Below are 23,121 nucleotides of genomic sequence, written 5' to 3' on the forward strand. Positions count from 1 at the left end.
AAAGGAAGTCTTTTTAAGGAAGTACATTCCATAATTTGGGGGCTTTGAAAAGCTCTTTCCCCCATTGTCTTAAGTTTGCATGAAGGCTGTTAAAGTCAAAGAAACTGGCAGAGCAGAGAGAGCGAGAAGGAGTATATATGAACTTATAAGAGAGCAAATGTACTCTGGTGCAGTCCTGCTCCTCTAGTGCTTTGTTAAAATTAGAATTTCAAAGTCAATACTAGTATTGATAAGCCAGTGTAACTGTGAAAGCACAGGTGTGATGTATTCCCGTGGAGAAGTATAAGTAAGCACACGAGCAGTTTTGAATGTACTGCAGCCTGTTAAGATTAACTTTTGGCTATGCTTTTAACAAAAATACCACAACAAGAACAACTAAACTAATATAAATGTAAAATATTAAATTGTTAAAGACAAGTAAACTGTCAGTAATAAAAAAGGAACAAACAAATCAATTAGCAATTGCATAAATATTTAAAGCTGCAAGCAGCAATGAAAGGGCCCTCGCACACGGGTTTACCTCCAACCGGTGGCCATAGGAAAACAGAGAACAGCGGGCAATATGCTTTTAAAGTGGTAAATATAGGAGTAATATGTCAAAGTCGTTCATATATGCCAAATTTTCTGCTGCCTACAGGTGGCACTATGATTATAACTCAGTATTGGCAGTAGATGACGTGACCTGAAATTCAGCCAAGTATGGTGACCCATACTCAGAATTCGTGCTCTGCATTTAACCCATCCAAAGTGCACACACAGCAGTGAACACACACACACTGTGAACACACACCCGGAGCAGTGGGCAGCCATTTATGCTGTGAAGAAAAAAGAAAAGCATCCACATAGAGAAGTGAGGACAACATTACACACACAGAGAAACAGTCTAATGGAGAAGCAGCAGAAGAAAAAACAACTGTGGTAGACAGAGTGATCTAGGACCTTTATATACAGCTTTGTTTTCATCTGCGTAAAATTCAACATGGTGACTAACTAAGGTCTATTATCCTGTAAATGCTGTTCTTGGTGTTTGCATATTTTTATGACATTCATTGTATAGTAACAGTTGACTGCAAAACTGAGAAAATATTTTAAATTTGCAACAAATAGGTTTTCATGCTATAAATCCTCTCTAAAACAAGTATTTTTCTAAAAATTTTATTCATTTTAATCAGTCTTACAACCTGACTAGACACAGAAATGTAGAACGATGACATTTATATTTTTACAGTAATTTACTGAAGTCACACAATTTGAAAATTAAAACTTTAATTATAACATTGTTCACATAAGATTCCAGTTTTAATTGAACTCGGATCTTTTATGGAAAGGTTTTAATAATTTTAAAGAGTTTAAAATTGCTCTCCCTAGTCACCGTGGGTAGGCAGCAGGTAGCAATGTGGCAGTTTTGTTTTTTGTTTTTTTTGAATGACGGCGTATTTTTATTTACTTTAATTTTGCTCTCTGATGTATTTTAAAGAGTTACACCAGCTCTCAGTAGTATTACTATTGTGCAGTAGAGACCATCTGTGTAGGCATGTAAGGGTCTAAATCTCCGGATGGAGAGGAGAGCAGGTGAGAAGGATGGGTTTCACTTGTGTGTGTCTGAGGATAGAGCTCCAAACTGCCAGAAGACACTGGAAATGTAATTAAACAGATGTTTTATAACAGAAACATCTGAATATGCCTAGATTAAGCACAAGGTCTGCAAGGGTCGGTACCTGGCTCAGGTGAAGTGGACTGCAGATGTAAAGACTCCTCTTCAATGGGAGTGTCTGAGTGACCCTCAGGATCTGAGGTGAGAATCTGATGGAGAGGAAAAGAATTGCTGTAGATTCACAAGCCGATTAATCATATATACCTTAATCCGAAAATGATGTTCATGTAATCATGTCAGTCTGATAAGTTTGTGTTTGGTTCATGCCTGTCGAACAGCTGTGAGGTTAGTCAGTGTCCCAATGCTGTTGCTGTCTGCGATGACCATAGCCTGGGACAGGAAACTGGAGGAGTAAGAGCTCAGATCTGCCTTGCTGTACACTGAAACACATGCAGTTTTAAAATAAAAGTCCACACTACATCTCTGAAATGAGACAAACTAGGTCTTTATATGGTGCTTGTCCATTTAAAACTCACCGCCACCATGCTAGTGTAAAGTGTTCTGTCTAGCCAGCTAACTGGTAGCGTTTTCTAAACTTTGACTAAATGTTCTTTCAAAGTTATGAGCAGGGCTGTGACAAAAAATTGGCCCTGGCATTTTTTGGTCCAGGCGGTTTACATTTGGTGTAACATTTGGTGTAATGAAATGTGTTTATGCGGTTTAAGGGTAAAAAAAAACATTACTTTCTACATTCTTTACATTATTGTTTCTGAAACACTTAGATTTTTACAAATCTCATTGGAATGAAAAGCAAGGTGTGCTCTGATCGGCCAGCTATCCAGTGCGTTGTGATTGACTTAATGCCATTCATTTATGAATCACTCTTATTCATAAGTCTAGGAAAAAGAGTAAATTTGTGTCATTCTTAGAATTCTGACACACTCAAGACTAAAATTTTACTCTTAGTGGCTTTACACATACTGCCCCTGGTCTTTAAAATGTTCTCAAATCCTTAGGACAAAAACACTACTTACACATTGTTTCATAGAATGTTTTTTTTTCTAATTTTAGTTAGACATTTGTCTGACTTATAGCGATGCTTGTCTTGATGCACCACTAATTAATTACTCAGAGCTCTAATTAAGAACATACTGTGGCATGGTAACTGTGCCATTGTTGCCATGAAGGAGCTTGGGCAAATGTGGCTCTGAAGCTGCTGCGTTATTGGCTGCTGAGGTGATGCATGAAACTGCTGCTGAAACGAGATTGGCTGAAGGGTAGTGAAGCCTCCCCCTACGTTATTGATGACAGGTACAGTCTGTGGTTGAGAGGACGTCAAGCCTACAGTAAAAGACATGTGTTAGTATTAATAAGCAGTGTGTGGGTGTTAACTCTTAATGCAGATCACTGTATGAATTGTACCTATGAAAAGTGAGGAGTCCCCTAGACTCATTACACTTGGTAGGGAGGCCATGATCAGTCCTGAAGGAGCAGCAGAGGGTCCTGACACTCCATGCAGGGAAGTGAGAGTACTGACTGGAGGTAAGGAGCCACCACAAGATGCCTAAGAAAGAAAATGGAAACTTTGCCTTTCAGGTTTTAAAACCAGTTACATTTGCCTTAAATGTATTAAATGTAAATTTAAATCTGTCATCAGTTAAGGAAGATTTAAAAGTCTCAGTGTTTTTGTCCATTAAAATTAAACTTACGTCCCCCTCTTACTTTCACTGTATGGACAAAAACAGGTCTGTGAAATATCTTTTTTGAGAGAGTCATACAGGTAAATGCACGAGAATGAGTGTGATCCGCCAATAAATGAAACAAGAAGAAGAAGTCATGCAGGTTTATTAATAAGTAGGGGTGTAACGATTCACTCGTTTTCTCAATGCATCAATTACAAAACCTGGCAATGCATTGGCCTGTGCTTCGATCTTGAAACATGGATTTTTGAATCGTGAATCATTGATTTTGGCCAGTAATCGATTTAAAATCTAAGAATTGAATGTATTGATTTCAATAGCCATCTGCAGTCATAGATATCTGCCATCAGTGGTTCAACCGTAACGTTATGAAGCAACGAGAATACTTTTTGTACACGGAGAATACAAAAATAACGACTTTATTCAATAATTCATCTCCTCTTTGACTCTCCGCATCACTATAGTGCCATTTTGGAGAACATTCGCTGAATGCAAGCAGCGTATGCTTTTCTGTGTCAGCCGCAACACAAGGATACGTTTTTTACTTGCATTTATGCTTTGATTTGAATGAAAACAGTGCATCCATGCAGCACGGCTATAAACAGAATAAAGTCATTATTTTTGTTTTCTTCGCATACAAAAAGTATTCTCATCGCTTCATTAAGTTACGGTTGAACCACTGATGGCAGATAGACTATTCTGATGATGTCATTCTTACTTTTCTTGACCTTTACAGTCTATGGGACATTCACAAGCCTTCCAGTTTTCATCCAAAATATCTTGTGTTACAAAGACGAACAAACATGGTTTGGGTTTGGAACAACATGGGGGTGAGTGATTAATGGCAAAATTAGCATTTTGGGGTGGAGTATCAGTTTAATGTTAACGTTCATAATTAGTCAACCAAAGTGTCTATTTATACTGAGTGCAAATATACCACCTTGTTGGAAGAGGCTATTTGTGCTAACTAGATGATAATTATTTATAACTCGAGCCCGTCTTCTGCCGAACTCATTCTTCCCCCTTTTAACATTTCTTACTTCATCGGAAAGGCATTTATTGTCAATGAGAAGAAAGAAAATAATCGAAAAGTTGAAAATAAATAGCCAGGTAGAGTTAAGATAGGTGTAGGGAGGGCTTTATTGTGCCAATAAGGCAGAATCCATTTAATAATTCTAATTAAAATGTACTAATAATAATGTACTACAATACTGAGTTGCAGATATTTGCCACGTTTTGCAATAAGTAGTATTAATAGCAGAAAATACTAAAATTTTTACATATTGTAAATAGAATCTATCACTAATATAAGTTTAAATTAATAACCATAGCCACTTACCATTCTTGTGAGATACTGTAAAAGCAAACAGTCAGTGATCACTTACAATCTCAGAGTTCTATGGTGATATGTGTAAAGTAGTGTAATCTCACTGGTTTGTGATGGTGTGTATCCAGCAGTGTATGACTGGGCTCTAGTTGGACAGGACTAGCTAGACGACCGCCCCCACCTCGGTCTTCACCACTGGAGCTTCTCACTGTGCCCAGACCCTCACAAACCACTGAATGGTTGTACTTCAGAACAGGCTGGCTGTACTTCAGAACTTCAGGATATCAACAAAAGAGAAAGGTGGGTAAAACAGGTCAGATTGAGAGAGAAATCTAGGAAGAAGAACCCACCTATTGTCAATAAAAAAAAGTTATTTTATATGCAATTGACAAAATGTCAACAAATGGGATAGATATGAGCCCGATTGATGTTGTACCTGGTGAAGGACTCGATGGTAGCGTTTGGCCTGTTGAGGGAGCTGATTGGCTGCTATAGGGCACGTCCAGTGCCAGTTTGTTGCGAAATGCCTCCTCTTTACGCCGATTTGCAAACCAATTATAAACACGAACCTCTGTGACCAAATTAGAGCCTAGACCAGCCAGCTGAGATGGAGAAACTCCCCTCTGAAGACACTCTGCTCTAAAACACATATAGATTCAACAGGTATTATGTCATACCTTTAAAAACATTTTGAGTTGGTTCCCAGTTCACTCTTTACCTGTTGCACTCCTCCACCAGTCCCTCCCTCTCCTCCTTACTTGGGTTTTTCTGTCGTTCATAGGCCTGGAACAGGATTTGTTGGGATGCTGGGCCCCATTTGAATCGATTCCTCCGTCCCTTTCTTACATCATCCCCAGATTCCTCTCCTGACATAACACCTCGACTTGCATTGGTGAATTCTGCATTGATCAGGGTGAGAGAATCAGTAGTGTAATTCTTAAAGACGAATTAAAGTAGAGAAATACGAAATGGTCGTACTCACGCTGGTTAATCTCTGCTTTTTTCTTGACGTACCAGCTGTACAGAGCAGCCCTCTTTTGATTCTTCATGGGTGTGCCCTTGTTGAGGTGCTGGGAGAGATGGGATTGGTTGAGGCATGTGGACTCCACCACCTCTCTCTGTGGTAGGTTGTGCTGCTGCATATAGCTTTTTATCATTTTAGCCATGTGCCAAGGATCCTCTCTAACAGACCAATACATGAATACATTATAATAGGCATTTCTGAATATTTCTAAACAAGTTCTTATGAAATCACACAAAGAACATGATACTTACTACTGAATAATTATCAGAAAAGGGTGCCATTTGTGTTTAAGAAATTCAGAGTTTATTAAAATGTATTAAATTTCAAGAGTCATACTTTATCACAATTCTCCAGGTGATTTCAAGCCCCAAATATGTACGTACATTGAGATAGAAAACAGTAATTTTAAATAGTAATTAATAAATGCTCAATAAAGAATTAAGACAAATTAAGAAAATTATCAAATTTTGAGCCCTTGTTAAATGAATCAATCCTTTATAATGTAATTGTGATGGTTAGGCTGCAAAGTGACTGATATTGGAATTTTATATATATATATATATATATATATATATATATATATATATATATATATATATATATATATATATATATATATATATATATATATATATATAAATACATTATTATGGCTCGTTTAAAAATATATATTCTAAGTAAGAGATAAAACATTTTATGCTTTAAATAAAAGTGCCAGGTGAAAGTACACTATCCTTTTAATTATATCAGTAGACAAACACATAATGGCACTGTTTCCTGAAAATACCTCATTTTTCCTAATTAAAATTATTTTTAAGGCTATTTAAATATAAGCCTATTTAAAAAAAAAATGTTTTGTGAGAAGGGTGAGGGGGAAGAGAAAAGATAGATAATACAGAGGTAGAGAGGGTGCAATGTTTACACTGTAAGATAAGGCAAGAGACAAGGGGCCAAAGTCCAGTAAAAGAGATTGCAAATAACCCTCTTGAATTCAACACAAGACTTACTAACACACAAACATATCTAACAGTGATGCATTTCACCTATACAAATCACTCACTAATTCCTTTTGAGATTTAAATAAAGTGCATTACAATTCCATTTTTATCTCTATTCAAAGAGCTACACATTTAGAAAACAAAACAAAACGCCCCTCACAACAGCACTATCTTTACAATATCACCACAGTCATGTGTACACACACACACAGAGCGATGGACACTGTGTCACTCTGTTAATTTTAACCAGTCGATGTAGCTCATTTATTAAAAAGTTTGAAATGGCCAGAGAATAATGAATAGGGTGGGTAATTAGTAACTAAAAAAGGTGGAACCTCCTTTATATTCACCCCATCAGTTGAGAAGCAGAGCATTAGAGGAGAAAGGAAGCCAAAGAAAAGGAATAGAAGAAAGAAGACCTGACATGAGCCAGAACAAAAATAAGCTTTAATCAAGAATTTGTGGAGTAAAGTAGGAAGTTGAGAAGATGCCAGTTGTGGATTTTAGATGATGTTTCTTTAGAAGAACAACATTCAAGGAACTAAAGTCATATTAGACATTTCTGATTTCATGTTATGGATTAAGCTTGGACTGATTGAACAAAAGACACCGTACTTACTGCAACAGCTGGTCCACTTCAGCTCTCTGCCTCGCGGCCTCCTCTGGTGGTAGCCTCTCCAGCTCATGGAAGATAGGAGGTGGATTGTCCATGTCTCCCTCCTCCGAGCTCTCGCCATCAGCCCGATCCATCCTCTCTGCGCCGGCCGAGGCCCGTTCTCGCTCCAGATCTCCCATGGCCTGGATCAGCAGCTCTTTTGACAGCCCTGATCCCAGGAGAGACCACACCAGCTGCTCCTGTAGGGCCGACAGCCGGCCGCTTCGTTCTCCTCCTGCTCTTCTCCCCTCTCCTCCCTCCATCTCTTGCGTTCGGAGGTGTTTAAGCAGCCGTGGTTTGTATATAAGTTGCTCACAGAAGCTATGTCCGTGTCACTAAAGCAATTACAAACCCACTCTTTGTGTGCAAACAGATGTAGACACACAGCAAAACAATATCGCACACGTTCAATATTCACCTCTGTTTCAGGCTTCGAGTTCAGTAGTCTGTCTTTGACATGAACAGCTTGTTTTCATTTTCTTTATTGTTTTCTTCTCTTTGTTTTCCAGCGTTCCTCTGTTTCTGCTCCTGTATTAAGTCTAGACACCTGTTGTCCTTTTGCTTTGAAATGTGATTTTTTTGCTACTTGCTTTTCCCTTCATTCCCTCCTCCCTTAATCTGTTGCTCTCTCTCTCTTTCTCTCCCTCTCTTGGTGAACTTTAGCCTCGGCCTGTGTTGAGGGCAAAGTGTAGAGTTTAACTATTCAGTGAAAATGGAAACCACAAACACATTCACCACTAACAATATCATCTTGTTTGACTTTTTTAGAAAACGTTTGTTGTGTTCCAGAGTCAGACTCACACATATAATTCTGAACTACCATTTCAGTATTTATTGTAAATAAAATATATGCCAGTGGATCTCAACCAGGGGGCCAGGGCCCTTTAGGGGGACTAAATGTGACTTGAAATTACTTCAATTTAAATGTAATTTTTTTTTATTATTATTATTAATTTGTGAAAATCACATTTTGTAAAGTGATTTTAAAGATTGCTAGAGCTGCAAATGTCATGTAAATTAAATTAAATTAATAAAATAAACAAAATGCAGTGTATCTGATCCTGTAGAGCACACATATAATTGTGTATGGTGTATTAGATATCCCAAGCCAAGGCATTTTTTTTTAATGTTTGAGTAGTTTTCTTTCATTTTCTATTCAATGATATTTTACATCTGTTTCTGTTCATGTGACATCAGAGGCTAAGGTGTTAATAAACACCTCCTACTTCCTGCCTCTCTGAATATCTCAACCTAACCCACACATGTATGCACATCTATTTACAGTCCTGTTCCTCATGTACATACTATGTACTTATTATAGTAATTACAACAACTACGTAATAACTAGGTACTAACCCTGAACCTACCCCTAAACCTAACCCTACCTAACCCCATGTATTACCAGAACATTCTTAGATAAATACACTGTAAGTACACTATAAGTACATGTAAGTACACTTACTGTAAAATAAAGTGGAACCTACTGGACTGTGTCCCTGTTTTTCACTCCATTTGCAAATAATTGTATTCATATGAAACTGCTATCATGCATATCTCGAAATTAAAGTTTCAAATACAAAAGCAATCTGAAATGAGACAAGACTATTCATTAAACTCTGTACTGTGTCGTTTTTTTTTTTTTTTTAACTGGAGTGTTCCATAAAATATTATCATATGATCCCTTTACAACTGCTGTTATTGTAACTGTTTCTAAGTTCTAAGTTTTGTAACTGAGTCTATGCCAGTGAAAATATGACTATGACAGACTCCAGATAAAGGTCCTTCAGAATTGTCTGTAAAAGTGCAGTAAACCTACACTGTAAAACTGGAAATATATATCTAAAAAAAGAAAATATTTTTCTATTTGAAAATGTAATTTACTCCTGTTATGCAAAGCTGAATTTTCAGCATCATTACTCCAGTCTTCAGTGTCATGTGAACATTCAGAAACCATTACAATATGCTGATTTGGAGCTCAAGAAACATTTCCTATTGTTATTAATGTTAAAAACAGCTGTGCTGCTAAATATTTTTGTAGAAACCCTGATATTTATTTTTTATTTGAGGAACAGAAAGTTCAAAAGAACAACATTTATTTTAAATAGAAATCTTTAGTAACATTTATAAATGTATTTACTGTTAATTCGATCAATTAATGCATGTTTCTGAATAAAACTAGCAAAATCTTACTGGCTACATGACCGTAGCCATGCTTTGAAAATTAGTGAGTTCCAGGGGGTTTCTAAAATAACCCCGTTATTATAGAATTGTGCTATATTAACCCCTATAAATACAACTAATTATATACTCTAACACTTGAAAAGAGACAGAAATGCAGATGTTTTTGGAGGGATGCTCATTTTTAAATCATACTCTATTTATTGCATCAAAGTTTGCTAATACTTTACTATAATTATGGGGTGAAAAATTATATCAGTTGTTTATTATTCATGCAACCATACATATTGCTGTTATAGTTTTTATTTATAACCATTATATAACTTTGTCTAGTGGTCTTGTGAATGTTTATAGCATGATTTGTGAAAGTTCATACTATACTGAATGATGTAGCATATAGACTTCTTAATGACCAGTGTTTGCATATTTCATATCATTCTGTACCCTAAGTTACTTGTTCTACAGATCTCTGCACTAGTGTTAGACAGTGTTTTGACAACATTGATAACGTTTGTGACAAGTAATATCATTTTTTCCCCCCTTGCCGAATGTCATTGCTAGACAGCAATACCCTGTCCCTGGACTTTTTTTTAGACCATCACTGATCGTCACCTCTAGTGGTGCAGAAGATAAACCGTGTATAATAAACATTTTGACGTGATCAACCTGGGTTCGAATCCCCCTTTTTTGCCAACTTTTTCTCCCTTTTCAAATCACATCAGAAAATAATTTATTTTCAATGAAAATGAAGTAAATAATCAAAAGTTGAAAATAAAAGTATTGGGTAGGGTAAGGTGTAGGGAGGGCTTTATTGTCCCAATAAGGTGGCATCCATTTAATAATTTGACTTAAAATGTAAATTTACTCTCATTAATTATTGCACACTAATACTGAGGTGCAGATAATAGCCACTATTTGCAATAGATATTATAAATAGCAGAAAATCCTGCTATTTTAACATCTATAGCTATTTGCACTTAGTGTAAATAGCCACTGCCTTTTGTATTACTGCCAGAATAATGCCGGCGATGCAATGTTGCCAGATATTGCTATTAAAATAAACAAAAACCTATTAATAAATAAAATAAACCGAAATTATTTGATTTATTTTGGAAATTAGATAAGATAAAGTTATCGCTGACCCTAAACCGCAACTTCCTACTTTATTAACTTTCTAAAGTGTCAAATTAAGTGGAAAAACGAGTCAAAAAATGCTTATAATAGCTGATCATGCAACAAGGAGGCTGCCTCTCGTGCTTTCGCTCTCAACACTCTGAAGACTCGCTCACTTCGGAAGCGTCTCGCATCGATCATTTTCATAACACGGACGCTAAACATTCTGAATTATACATGCAGACATTCATATGAGGAGTTTAGCAGCAAATTAGTCAATCAGAGAACAAATGTTACTTTTGAACATGAAAAATTTACTGATGTCCAGACCTCGGTGACCTCATAGCTGGCTACGGCCATGACTGGCTATAAAATTTCTGAATTGTACTTAAGTACCTAACATGCCCAACCAGGATTTGGTCATTTATGTGCATTGCATGGCCTAATGTTAATGTTTGAGTACTTGACTTGAGCAGTGTTGGATGCTCAGCATACAATCTGAAACTTTTTTTTGCCGTTGTTGTCTTGGATTATAATCAACACTGAAAATGCTTCATGTTAAGTAGTGAGCCCATTTATATTTAAATTGATTTAAAACACCTTATTGAAACAACATGTCTCAAATAATTGAGAAGAAAATACATGGCCACGCGAACAGAGAGAAACAAACTATTGGACATGTATATACAATGTATATACAATGCAAATTTAATATATAGAACTGAAATTTTACACTATTTACATTTTTACATTCATACCTTTTTCTCACAAATAACACCCATAAGTTAATAAATTCAATTTACACGCTGAAGTGCATAGTGTTCCACATAACATCAGCCACTCTGAATTACAGTGAGCTTCGGCTGAAGCACCATTGTCACAGAACAATGGGAATCATTAGCAATTCTTAAAAAACAGCGAGCCATCCAGGGAATATTCACACCAGGTGTTAGTGGACTGAATAGACAGAGATTTTATGGCCACAAAGAACTTGTGAAGGGGGAGCGCTAGGGATTGACAGTGTTTAGCTGGACACAGAAGCAGTTTCCAAATCTATTTGCTAAAACACTGTTTAGTATGGCTGAATAAGTCTTGCTATCTGTAAGTCAGAGCGATAAAGGGTGCATGTTCTAGATGTACACCATATTCTTGACAGGGCTGTGCGATATTAGTCAGTAAGCTGCAGTGTAATGCCAGTCCCAGCTCTAAAGTGGGCTGCAGGGGGGTCTCACCATCCCTGGCTTCATTCACCTCCCCCAACACTACAGGCACTGTGTCTTGAAGGGATGGGGGCCTTTGCTTTTGGACAACGACCCCTGGTCTGGTCATGTCCCTCACCCGATGCATTTCCATCACACTTGGACCTCTGCTGGCTCCTCCAATTACCAGCTGCAGGGCCTGGATGAGGGCAAGCAGATCCACCCTCAGCTCTACGACACCATCTCTCAACCAGACTCTGTACCTGCAGAGAGAAGAAGAAACTATTGAGGACTGTTTTTCCGGAGCTCAGTAACTTCTTGGAGAACTGTGCTAACAACATTCTCACGTCATCTATCAAGTTCCTCTGTCTCACCTAGTAGGGAACCCTCGTTTCTCCAGCGAGGGCAGCACTGGTTGGATGTTGAGGTGTTGGGGGTTTGAAAAGTGAAAATGAACTTCTGCTTTCTCCAACGGTGCTGACAGCACATCCTCTCCAAGCAGAAACTCAATGTTGTAGTCTTGACAAGTAAGAAAACGAAACACAATTAGGGATACTGTTGTCACATAAATATACCTGCTGTAAAATCGGGAATTACCAGATTACTGATTTAGGTTTCGCTGGTTTGGTGCTGGTCTAGCTTTGCAAGTAAATTTTTGACAAAAATGTTCAAGTTGCAGTTTGTTGAGGTTCCTCTTAGCAAAGCAAAATTGCCTTTTATTGTCCCTGCCAATAAATGTATTTTGAACAAAACATCATTCATAATTATTTGGTATACTTCTGATGTTGTATTCTACGTTTTAATTTCAGTACTTTTTTGTCAAAATCTATCTCCATGTTAGAAGAAGAAAAAAAAGCTGGTTGTCTTGTTTTAACTGGTCTACCAAACTGGTCGTAGCTGGTTTGAAGGCACTCATAGTAGCTCGACCAGACTGGGAAACCACTATAGTTTGGTTTTAACAGTATCTTTTTCCCCACAAAATAAATTCGGGTGCTGCTATGGTTACCTCAACACTACTTCTGTTCGAACTTCGAAAGCTTAGATTACTTAAATTTGAATAACGCCGATTTAATTTAGAATCTCAGTTCTCTTGGATGCTTTAAGACTTAATTGCCTTAATTAAATGTACGTTTTATTAGCAAAACGGCTGGTGAAGCTGGTTGACCGCCAGTCTTGCAGATTACTTTTTCATCAAGGTGTTTGAACAGAGAGCTACTTACCCCCAACTTTTCCGCCTTGTATTCCCTTGACACTTCCACAGTGGTAGCCCACTTGACAACAGCGATAAACCCGTCTGACGAACCTGAAGAGGGGTGGTTCTGGGAAAACAGCTCGACGAGGACCAGTACTCATCGTCGATAGTATCCTCAGACGGTACATCTGGCCCCAGTCGCCAAGCGGAGTGGCGCTCTCCGTCCACGGGGAGTTCAGGAGGGCGCACTGGTCGTGCTCGGATCCCGGTTCGCGACGGCTCCGTCTCTGGACGTGTCCGATTCGGATTTTACGCTCTCCTTGAAACGATGTGACCTTGCGAAGCTGTGTACGAAGCGATCGGCACTGTACTCCTATAGCAATGGTCATGAAAGCGAGGACCAGCAGTTGAACTCGTGCGCGCGTAACCGTGGCCATTTCAAATATCCACATATATTGCGCTCCGGAGATGCTTGTCCCGGGATCTCCACAATGCGAATGAGATGAGATGCTAAATCCTGCTCTGACAATAAGCGGAGTTTCTTCTGTGGAATTTGAATTCTGGCTTCTTTTGGACTCTCCTCCCCCTGGTTTTGTTTGGGACCCTTAAGCAGCCATTCGCACCCCCGTCGACCTTTTAAATGTGTCTGCATAATGAGGCGCCCAGAGCCCTGCCAGTCCAGGCCATTCTTATTCTCACTCCTAATGACCCTCATTACAGAACATCTGCACAGGCACCAATGAGCTGCTCATTTGCAAGAGAAACGGCTTGGACCAAGAGAAGCATAAAACTTTCCCAAACTGCCCTATCCTGACAATAGCTCCACAACTAACCGAGAGGTAATCTGGGATATAGAAACCATTCATCTGGGTGCACATACTGGCCCTAAGTAGTATTTGGACACTTAAGCTACACTTTGCAATTCATACTTATACAAATGTATGAATTTAATTACATAGTTAACAAGCAAGACTATAACAACCAAGTAGCTTATATTAAGATGTAAGTAGAAAAAGTCGAATATTAAAAAAAAATCTTAATTTGTGTTCCCACGATAAAAGAAAGTCTGGGGGGGGGGGGGGTGTTAAAATGACCTGCATGAGGTGAGTAAATGGATGCAGAATATTGTTTTTTGGCTTAAGTGTCCTATTCCAAATACTTTTTCAGACACTCTTTAATTATTTGATATATCTAAACCCTTCTAACAGAATACCAAGCAGGTTTACTAAAGGAGATTTATTAACACTCTAGCACAATTTTGTTCCATTTAAAAAAGGTGGCAATTTCAACAGTTATACACATCTATCTAACAGTAACACTGAATGGTCTCAGCCTCATTTCTCTATTCCACTGAAACAGTAAAGGGCTACAGCAGAATCTGTCTCTCGGATGGAGACACCACCTATATATTTTAGTATTATCAGCCTCTACTTTTAATTACAAAATGAACAAGCAGCAGCCTATTATATATAGCCTATTATATAAGCCTTAATTACATTCTGGATAGTTGCAAGGTGCGAGAGACATATAAATATGGTGAATATCTATGAAATAAAAGAGATATAACAGGAATTTAAATCTTAAATAAAAAGAGCGCAGCTAAAGCAGGTTAACTCCATGTTTAAGGAGCCGCAGACGGGCTTTTCTGACAGGTGTTCCCTGCTGGAGAAAATATGTCTCCTGGGCCGTGTTACGGGTTCCATACACTGCCGAGCTGGCGTTCCTGTAATTCAGGACATTAACACAATGCTTACATGACTGAAATGTGCATCAATTATTTTAACACTTATGTTTGATGTTTAAACTGTTCACATTAACAAATTAATCAAATAAATCAAACAGGATATACATGTCAAATATTGTCAAATTACACATTAAAGCTGAAGTAGGTAACTTTTGTAAAAATGTATTTGTGAAACCTGTCATTATGTCCTGACAGTAGAATATGAGACCGATAATCTGTGAAAAAATCAAGCTCCTCTGGCTCCTCCCAATGGTCCTATTGCCATTTGCAGAAATTCATCCGCTCCCGGTAAGAAACAACCAATCAGAGCTGCGGTCCGTAACTTTTTTTGTGTTCAAGATTTACAAATTGTATATAATAAGCGAGTACACCATGAATCCATTTTCCAAACCTAGGGTACATCTATAATAAGTGTTTATATTCGGACTATTTTAGATTGCTTCGGGGGTACCGCGGCGGAGTAACCCGGTACCTTTGTGATTCTTCATAGACATAAACAGAGAGAAGTAGCTCCGGCTACAATGTTCTTCCGCAAGACGCAAGCAGTTCTGTTTATTAACCGCTAGAGCGTTAAAAGTTACGGACTGCAGCTTTAAATTATAAAAATGGCTGAACAGGCATTCACACACACACTAACCTGACAATGGCCTCCTGTAGTGTGTCTAAGCATGAGAAATGTGAATGGACCAGCTTAGTGGCCTTCACAAAGGCCTGATCCTGGGGTCCAACGGAGCGCCCACATACATTAGCTACACATCAAATTAAAAGTCACAAACTATTTCAAGAACAAATAAAATACACAATAATTTGTTTATGTTACCATTTTGACTGAATTGACTTAAGATTTTATAATGTTTATATGAAACAGGACTTACTAGTCAGAGTGTTTTGAATGCAGTCATAGTGAGCAAAGGTGTAGGGCCCGGGTGGGCCTGGTGTCCCAGGTGAGGTATTTCTCAAGTGAGTCTCAAGCCCGTTTAATGATGCCAAGCTGCTGTGATGTTGAAGTAGTATTAGAGAATACGTTTATTACAGAAACAGCTCTTGGGGTTTTTATTTCTTCTGAAGGGATAGTTGGTAATGGTAAAATTCATTAATTACTCACCTTTCCAAACCCATAAGACCTTCAGAAAATTCTGAGTGAAGTCATTATTTTTGTTTTCTTTTGGCACAAAAGTATTCTTGTAGCTTCATAACATTATGGTTGAACCACTGATGCCACATGGACTATTTAAATGATTTCCTTCCTTACTACCTTTTTGGGCCTTGGACGTGGTAGTTGTGTTGCTGTCTGTGCAGGGTCAGAAAGTTCTCAGATTTCATCAAAAATATCTTCATTTGTGTACCAAAGATGAACGAAGGTCTTATGGGATTGGAACAACATGAAGGTGAGTAATTAATGACAGAATTTTCATTTTTGTGTTAACTACTCCTTTAAGTGTCTCAACGTTTCCATATTTACCAAAGATGCATATTGCATCAAAAATAAAGGTACATTTTGTTGTATAAAAGTATTAATTGCTGAGTATTTACTTACCTTCAGGCAATTCGAGATCCTCTGCAGTGAATGGGTGCCATCAGAATGAGAGTCCAAACAGCTGATATAAACATCAAAATAATCCACCATTAATCCACACGACTCCAGATTCCATATGACACTGGACTTTGATGTGAGAAGACAACAGGGGATGGACGTTGTGATGTTTTTATCAGCTGCTTGTACTATAATTCTGACGGCACCCATTTACTGCAGAGGATCCAAGTAATGTAATGCTAAATTTCTCCAAATCAGTTCTGATGTTGAAACAAACTCATCGACATTTTCTATGGCCAGAGAGTGAATAGATTTTCAGCAAATACTCATTTTTTGTTAAATATGTATGATATATTTGAAACTGACACAAACAAATTTTTCTTACCACTTCCTCTCTGGCAGAGGGGTCTGTGTTGAACTCAGGCTCCACCAGCAGGGCCAACACCAAACCTTTGACTCTATGCTGGTATAATACAGATGGCACGAGAGAGGTGTCTGCTAGGCTCTCATGTGGTGAGGGGGTGTTTGTGGGTTCATATTTCTCCTTGAGTTTCCTATTGACTTGTTTCCTCGGTTTCTCCTTGGAATTTTCCATTTTTATTGATCACATGATTGTTAACATCCAGTTTATTTTCTTCACTTTTAATCAGGTTGTCAAGGTCAGAATGTTTCTCAAGAAAGTTTGACTGCTCATAGCCATTGGCGAGGGCCTTGATTTCTTCACTCTGAATGTCCTGATCTGAATTTTCTGACCCCGAGTTTGCATCTATATCCTGCTTTATGTTCAGGCCTGCTAAGCTTTCTTCCACCGTACGCAAGTTGGTCCTGTTAGAAGTGCTGAGGTCATTTGAGTCAGGAGTGAAATACTCTGATTGGTTCATGAGATAGGAGTTAATGGGAGTGTTAATACGTGAGGGAGAAGGGCTGAAACACAGTTCATCAGAGAGTGAGGAGCGAGGAGAAGATGGCACTGTCTGATAGGATGTTGGGGGACAATGTGTGGGATCTAAGCCTGAAGAGTCAGTATCTGTGGTTGGGGTGTCAGATAAAGTGCGCGACAAGAGGCGGGACTTGCTGGGTTGGCAGGGAGGTTGATTGCAGTGAGACCTAAGAATGAGAATACATATAAATACCAATGAATATTTAAAGACACCACTGTTCAAAGGTTTGTAGTCAGATTCTGTTAAAAAGAAATCAACACATTTATTCAGCATGGATACGTTGCATTGATCAAAGGTGACAGCAAAGACATTTTCAGTTACATTGCTTTCTTTGCAGGCTCTTAAATTTAATAAAAAAGATCTTAATTTGGCTTAGGAACGACATGAGGGTGAGTAATTAATGGCAGAATACACTTCTTGATTTGTACCTGCATGCTCTATCCACTGGGGGGCAGCGGAGCATATGCAGTTCAGTGGGCATCGGGAACACCTGTGTGGTAGCTGTGGAAGAGGACGGTGAGCCCACCGATGAGCTCAGGCCATTGGTCATCACCTGGAAATCCTGTAATGAGAAATAAGAGAATACACAAGGATATGTTCAGTATCAGGAAACACCATCAGGAGTCACCATGAACTTATTTGTACCTGGCTGTACGTTTGTGTCTCATACACCATCACTTTCACTGTCAACGCAGGCGGCATCTGAGTACTAACCAGCCTATAAAACAGAGAAATGTCTATTTAAATTGCTTAAGCCACTTGGAATTTAGCCTTGCTTTAGCCATTTGGAATAAACATGATTATGATTTATGGGAAACAAATTTTCTTCTGCAGTGAAAGCTCACCTGCCCCTGTAGAGGATACAGCCTGCCAAGACTAAAGGACATCGCTGACATGCCTGAAGAATAAGAGCAGCCTTCAGCAGCAGCAGAGGGTCAATCTGAAGCAGTGAGGAGAGAGGAGAAGTGACTATTCAAAAACAGGCGTGGGAAAATGATTTATAATGAACATAAAGGACAGGATGCTTTGCTCAGGGCTTGCTATTGCAGGACTGACTGACTGAATGAATTTGAAATGTCTTGTGGCACACTGTTAATGTAATAAGCACAGTAAGTTTACCATCTCCTTAGAATAATTCCACTCATACTTACAAGCGTGGAGTCAATGGTCCTCAAGCAGCTGAAGATGTTGTGCAGCTCAGTGGAGCCGCCCTGCAGGTGACAGAGATATCTGGCCCATCGTAGAGCCAACTCCTCTTTACTGTACAACTGTGTTAAGTGCAGTAAAACACAACATACATGTGGAAGTGGTCTGATATGGTATTAACATTTAATAGATATTGTTCAAAATTTAGAGGTCGGTAAGATTTTTTTATTGTTGAATGAAGCAGGGTTATTATACCTGATAAAGTAAAACCATTAAAAAAATTTCCGTTTTAAACTTGAATTGAAAATGTAAAGAAAAACTTTAACTTATTTTAGCTAGCTGCCATTGCAATATTTCAGATGCTTGTATTTACCACTAATTACTACAATATATAGAAAATAAATAAAAAAAAACTAAACTTAAAAATAATATTTTAAAAATACAACAAAAATGTAATATTGCAAAATATGATTGCAATTTGGAAATATCATTCTAATATACTGATTTGGTGATCAAGAAACATATTTTATTCAACATTTCTGCGGGGCCCATGATTGCACTTTGATGAATTTAGTTTTGAAAAGAACAGAATTTATTTAAAATCTTTTGAAACATAAAACATCTTTACTGTCAGTTTTGATCAATTTAATGCAGCCGTGCTGAAAAAAAGTGTTATTATCATTATTTATTTTTTCAAAAAAAAAAAAAAAACTCACTAAGTCCAAAACTTCAAATATATATTCAGGTTAGATCATAATCTCATAATCAATGAACGGAACACTGTGGACTGTGATGTTGCACCTGGTAGCTCTGATACACAGGTCTATTGTAGAAACAGAAGAGGGCAATCAGCTGGTCAAGTAAGTCACACACACTCACATCAGGAATGTCAACCACACAGCTTAGTGCCTGGAACCCAGAGAAAGATCCCATTCAAAAGAGTTGTAAAACCACCATAAAAGCACACTGAAATCTTGCTTTCAGTCAAACCAAGTTTGCATCACTCTGTTCCAAAGCCAAGGCTTTATTTAAGTCAGGAGGCACAAGAACATTAGGTTTTGTAATGTCATTACCCAAAGACAAAATATTATCTTACCCAAAGAAAGTTATCCTCCATGCGGACTGCATATTTGCTTTTGCACAGGCGAAGCAGACGTACAGGAGATGAGGACAGCTCAGATACACAATGAAACACACCGGCCAGCTGGTATCTGCCACAGTACAAACACCATCATGCTTATGTATATGAAGTATTATTAAGGTCGTCTTTCAAAGCAGCTGTGTTAGAATAGTGTTTTGGAAGGTGCGGTTGCTTCTTCATGCTTTAAACAAAATCTAAATCATTTTCTTTACTAATTATATCAATATGAACAGGACGTTTGTCTTACATCCTCAGGAGAGAAGTACTAAATCCCATCTCTAGTCAGGTCACCCTCCTCTTGAACCTTTGAACTATCGTAGAGGAAGAAGAAGCTGCATTTGGAAATATGATAAAACACATAAGCAGTACAGTTAGCCATTAAGCCAAACCTCTTGACTTCCAGTATTATTGTTAAAATTGAGGAAATCGATACAGAAGGGTTTTCTATTGATTTTAAGCATGATAATATCTCTAAACATGTATAATGCACTGGACAATGAGCATTCTGTTCTTCATGACCGTACTTATGGGTCACACTGCAAGGGCATCTTAGGAAACAGCAGGCTGTACAAGTCAACAACATATCACTTTGTTTAAAAAACGACTGTAAAGGTTTACACACTGATTATTATTCTCACCGTCTGGAATCAGTCAAAGTCGCTGTCTCGGCCATTGGTGATCTGTTGAAAGAGAAGCAATCCAGGTAAAAGAATTGTTCACACAAAAAAGAAAAGGAACTCAGCTTCTGGCCATCCAAGATGTAGTTAAGATTGTTTCTTCATCTGAACAGATTTCGAGAAATTTCGCATTTCATCACTTAGATCCGCTGCAGTGAATGGGTGCCATCAAAATGAGAGTCCAAACAGCTGATAAAAACATCACAGTAATCCACAAGTAATCCAGATGTCTCCAGTCCTTCAAAACTAATCCATAATTATGACTTTTTATAATTTTAAACCAGTGCTTTTGGCCAAATTTCCAGTCCACAATCCATAACATCAACTCCTCCAGTGAAAAAGTCCATCCCCTGTTGTCTTCTCACATCAAAGTCCACTGTCATATGGAATCTGGAGTGTTGTGCATTACTTGTGAATTATTTTTATGTTTATATCAACTGTATGTCTGAGCTGCAGTGCACAACAATGGATCCTCTGCAGTGAATGGGTGCCATCAAAATGAGTCCAAACCACTGATAAAAACATAATAATCAATATGTGATCCACACAACTCCAGTCCATTTGTCGACATTGAAATGCTGGGTGTTTCCAATATTAAAATAAATTTAATGAAATAAATTATGAAAGTGTTTTGACATTAAACTGTTGCTTCCAGCTAAAAATACAAGTCCTCTATCCATAACATTGCTTTATACAGTGAAAAAGTAATCTTGTCTGAATTAGGAGAGAAATAAGCATAGATATTTGCCATTTACAAACGCAAACAGTCTAAAACTGTTCTAAATAAACATATCAGTGGATTTTGTTGAGAGTGGACAACATATAATGGACTTTTTGTTAAAATAGTCCACGTGACAGCAGTGGTTCCACCGTAATTTAACAAAGCTACAAGAAAACTTTTTGTGCACGAAGAAAACAAAAACATGGTGTAATGATAAAAACCTTCATATTCATCCGGAAGAAGGAGGCGGGAACCGGCGGACAATCAAACAAAGACTTTAATGATCAAAATAAACACAAAACAGCGCACCAGCCCCTCACGGACGACTGATGCGCACAAAATAAAACCAAAACCTAAAATAACGCCCAGGCCTGGTCCTCTCTCGTCCTTCACTGTCGTCGCTCCAGTTTTATATCCTTCCATCTCCTACGTGGGACTCGAGACCGGCGGTGGGCCGCAGGTGCCACTGATTTGCCCAATCATTGCCGGCCTCACTCCTTGTTCCCACGTCCCTCGGCCCCGCCCCACTTGCCACACATGGCATTAAACTCTTGTGAATGGCAGCAGACGGTTACCAATTGTTGAATAAAGTAATTGCTCACCCTCCCATCATTCCAAAAACATAAGGTCTTGGTTCATCTTTGGAACACAAATTATTATATTTAAGATGAAATCCAAGAGCTCTGACCCTCCCATAGATAGGGTCCTACCACAGTCAAGGTCCAGAAAGCTACCAAGAATACTGACAAAACAGTCCATGTCACATCAGTGGTTCATCCATTTTTGTTGCACAAAAAAACTAAAATAATGACTTTATTCAACAATTCTTCTCCTCCGCATCATTCTTTTGGAGAATATCATAGATGTCAGAGAGCTCTTGGATTTCATCAAAAATATCTTAATTTGTGTTCCAAAGATGAACGCAGTAAAAACATTGTTAAAATAGTCCATGTGACAGTAGTGGTTCCACAGTAATTTAACAAAGCTACAATAATACTTTTTCTGCACAAAGAAAACAAAAACATGGCATGGTACTCACATGAATGGCAGCAGATGGTGACAAATTGTTGAATAACTTAATAATTTCTGTTTTGTTTGTGCACAAAAAGTATTCTTGTTGCTTCATAAAATGACGGTGGAACCACTGATGTCACATGGACTTGGTATTTTAATGATGTCCTTACTACATCAATAAATGTGTTCATTTATTTTTAGTATTTTTTTATGTCACATCACTACTTTTTTGCTGTTTATGCAGGGTCAGAAATGTCTTAAATTGTATGAAAAATAACAATTTGCGTTCAAAAGATGAACAAAGGTCTTACGGTTTGGAACAACATGGAGAGAAATTAATGACAGATTTATTTAATTATTTTTTGTTGGGGGGGGGGGGTAACTTTCATTATGGGTTTCTTTATTACAAACATAATGTAGCTGGAGACAGGTGAATTACATGATGTGGATTGTTTTGTTTTTATCAGCTGTTTGGACTCTCATTCTGACGGCACCCATTTACTACAGAGGATCGATTGGTGAGAAAGTGATACATTTATCCAAATCTGTGGATCTTGGATGGCCTGCGGGTGAGTACATTTTCAGCAAATTTTCATTTTTGAGTGAGTTCCTATACCTTTGGCATACCACAAAATATGGTTATTTATGCTTATAACAGAATAAATAGGGAAGGTAATACACACAGTAAAACCAAGAACTGCATGACAACTGGTCCAACAGTCTGAGACCACAAACCTGGGAATAAGCGGTCAAGATTTTTACTTACATTTTCAAGTCAAACATTATGCCCGTTACTCCTTACCATTTCGTTAAGAACTCCAGTCATAGCTTTCACTTTAATGATCGCTATTTTGTATATGCCTTGTATATGATTTTCGTAAAAGTAACTTGAGAAAATCTCTCGAATTCACACTTCAGTATATATATTCAGGTTAGACAACGTATGTTTGCGCTTGGTTGAGCACGCAATGTAGAGACATGTCCTCCATGTTTTGTGTATGTGCAACAAGAACCGATGCAGCTATTATTTCCACTCACCGTCAGTGGGTTGAATGAAGTTTACATAAACTTTACGCATGTCACCCAACTTCAGCTGCGTTACTGAGTCCCACTCACCTAAAGATTCATTTTCGCTTAGAGAATAGAGAATACTGTTAAATATTTCACGAGGAACCAAATACCAGTAATATATTCAGCATAAACGGAAACTGATAAGATCTCAT

General features: G+C 38.0%; 3 protein-coding genes across 3 annotated transcripts; all 3 read right to left on the minus strand.

The window, feature by feature from the left end:
• Positions 1-1,496: 1,496 nt before the first annotated feature.
• On the minus strand, positions 1,497-7,936 carry hnf1a (HNF1 homeobox a). Its single transcript, XM_059503328.1, has 10 exons — positions 7,263-7,936; positions 5,604-5,803; positions 5,340-5,520; positions 5,058-5,260; positions 4,726-4,895; positions 3,017-3,158; positions 2,747-2,935; positions 1,922-2,034; positions 1,719-1,803; positions 1,497-1,634 (listed from the first exon to the last, which is right to left on the minus strand). The coding sequence occupies exons 1-10, from the start codon at positions 7,559-7,561 to the stop codon at positions 1,504-1,506; spliced, it is 1,713 nt and encodes a 570-aa protein (XP_059359311.1). The 5' UTR covers positions 7,562-7,936; the 3' UTR covers positions 1,497-1,503.
• Positions 7,937-11,259: 3,323 nt separating this feature from the next.
• Positions 11,260-13,932, minus strand: si:ch211-170d8.2 (uncharacterized protein LOC571755 homolog). Its single transcript, XM_059502753.1, has 3 exons — positions 13,009-13,932; positions 12,163-12,307; positions 11,260-12,051 (listed from the first exon to the last, which is right to left on the minus strand). The coding sequence occupies exons 1-3, from the start codon at positions 13,430-13,432 to the stop codon at positions 11,685-11,687; spliced, it is 936 nt and encodes a 311-aa protein (XP_059358736.1). The 5' UTR covers positions 13,433-13,932; the 3' UTR covers positions 11,260-11,684.
• Positions 13,933-14,579: 647 nt separating this feature from the next.
• On the minus strand, positions 14,580-19,762 carry hps4 (HPS4 biogenesis of lysosomal organelles complex 3 subunit 2). The gene is given in 12 exon segments (XM_059504408.1): positions 14,580-14,703; positions 15,362-15,473; positions 15,600-15,727; positions 16,645-16,827; positions 16,829-17,365; positions 17,628-17,761; positions 17,845-17,917; positions 18,045-18,139; positions 18,351-18,467; positions 19,147-19,254; positions 19,442-19,556; positions 19,734-19,762. Coding segments are annotated over 12 exon segments (1,755 nt in total).
• Positions 19,763-23,121: the final 3,359 nt, after the last annotated feature.

The sequence above is a fragment of the Carassius carassius genome, chromosome 21 (genome assembly GCF_963082965.1).
Source record: "Carassius carassius chromosome 21, fCarCar2.1, whole genome shotgun sequence".
Classification (NCBI taxonomy): Eukaryota; Metazoa; Chordata; class Actinopteri; order Cypriniformes; family Cyprinidae; genus Carassius; species Carassius carassius.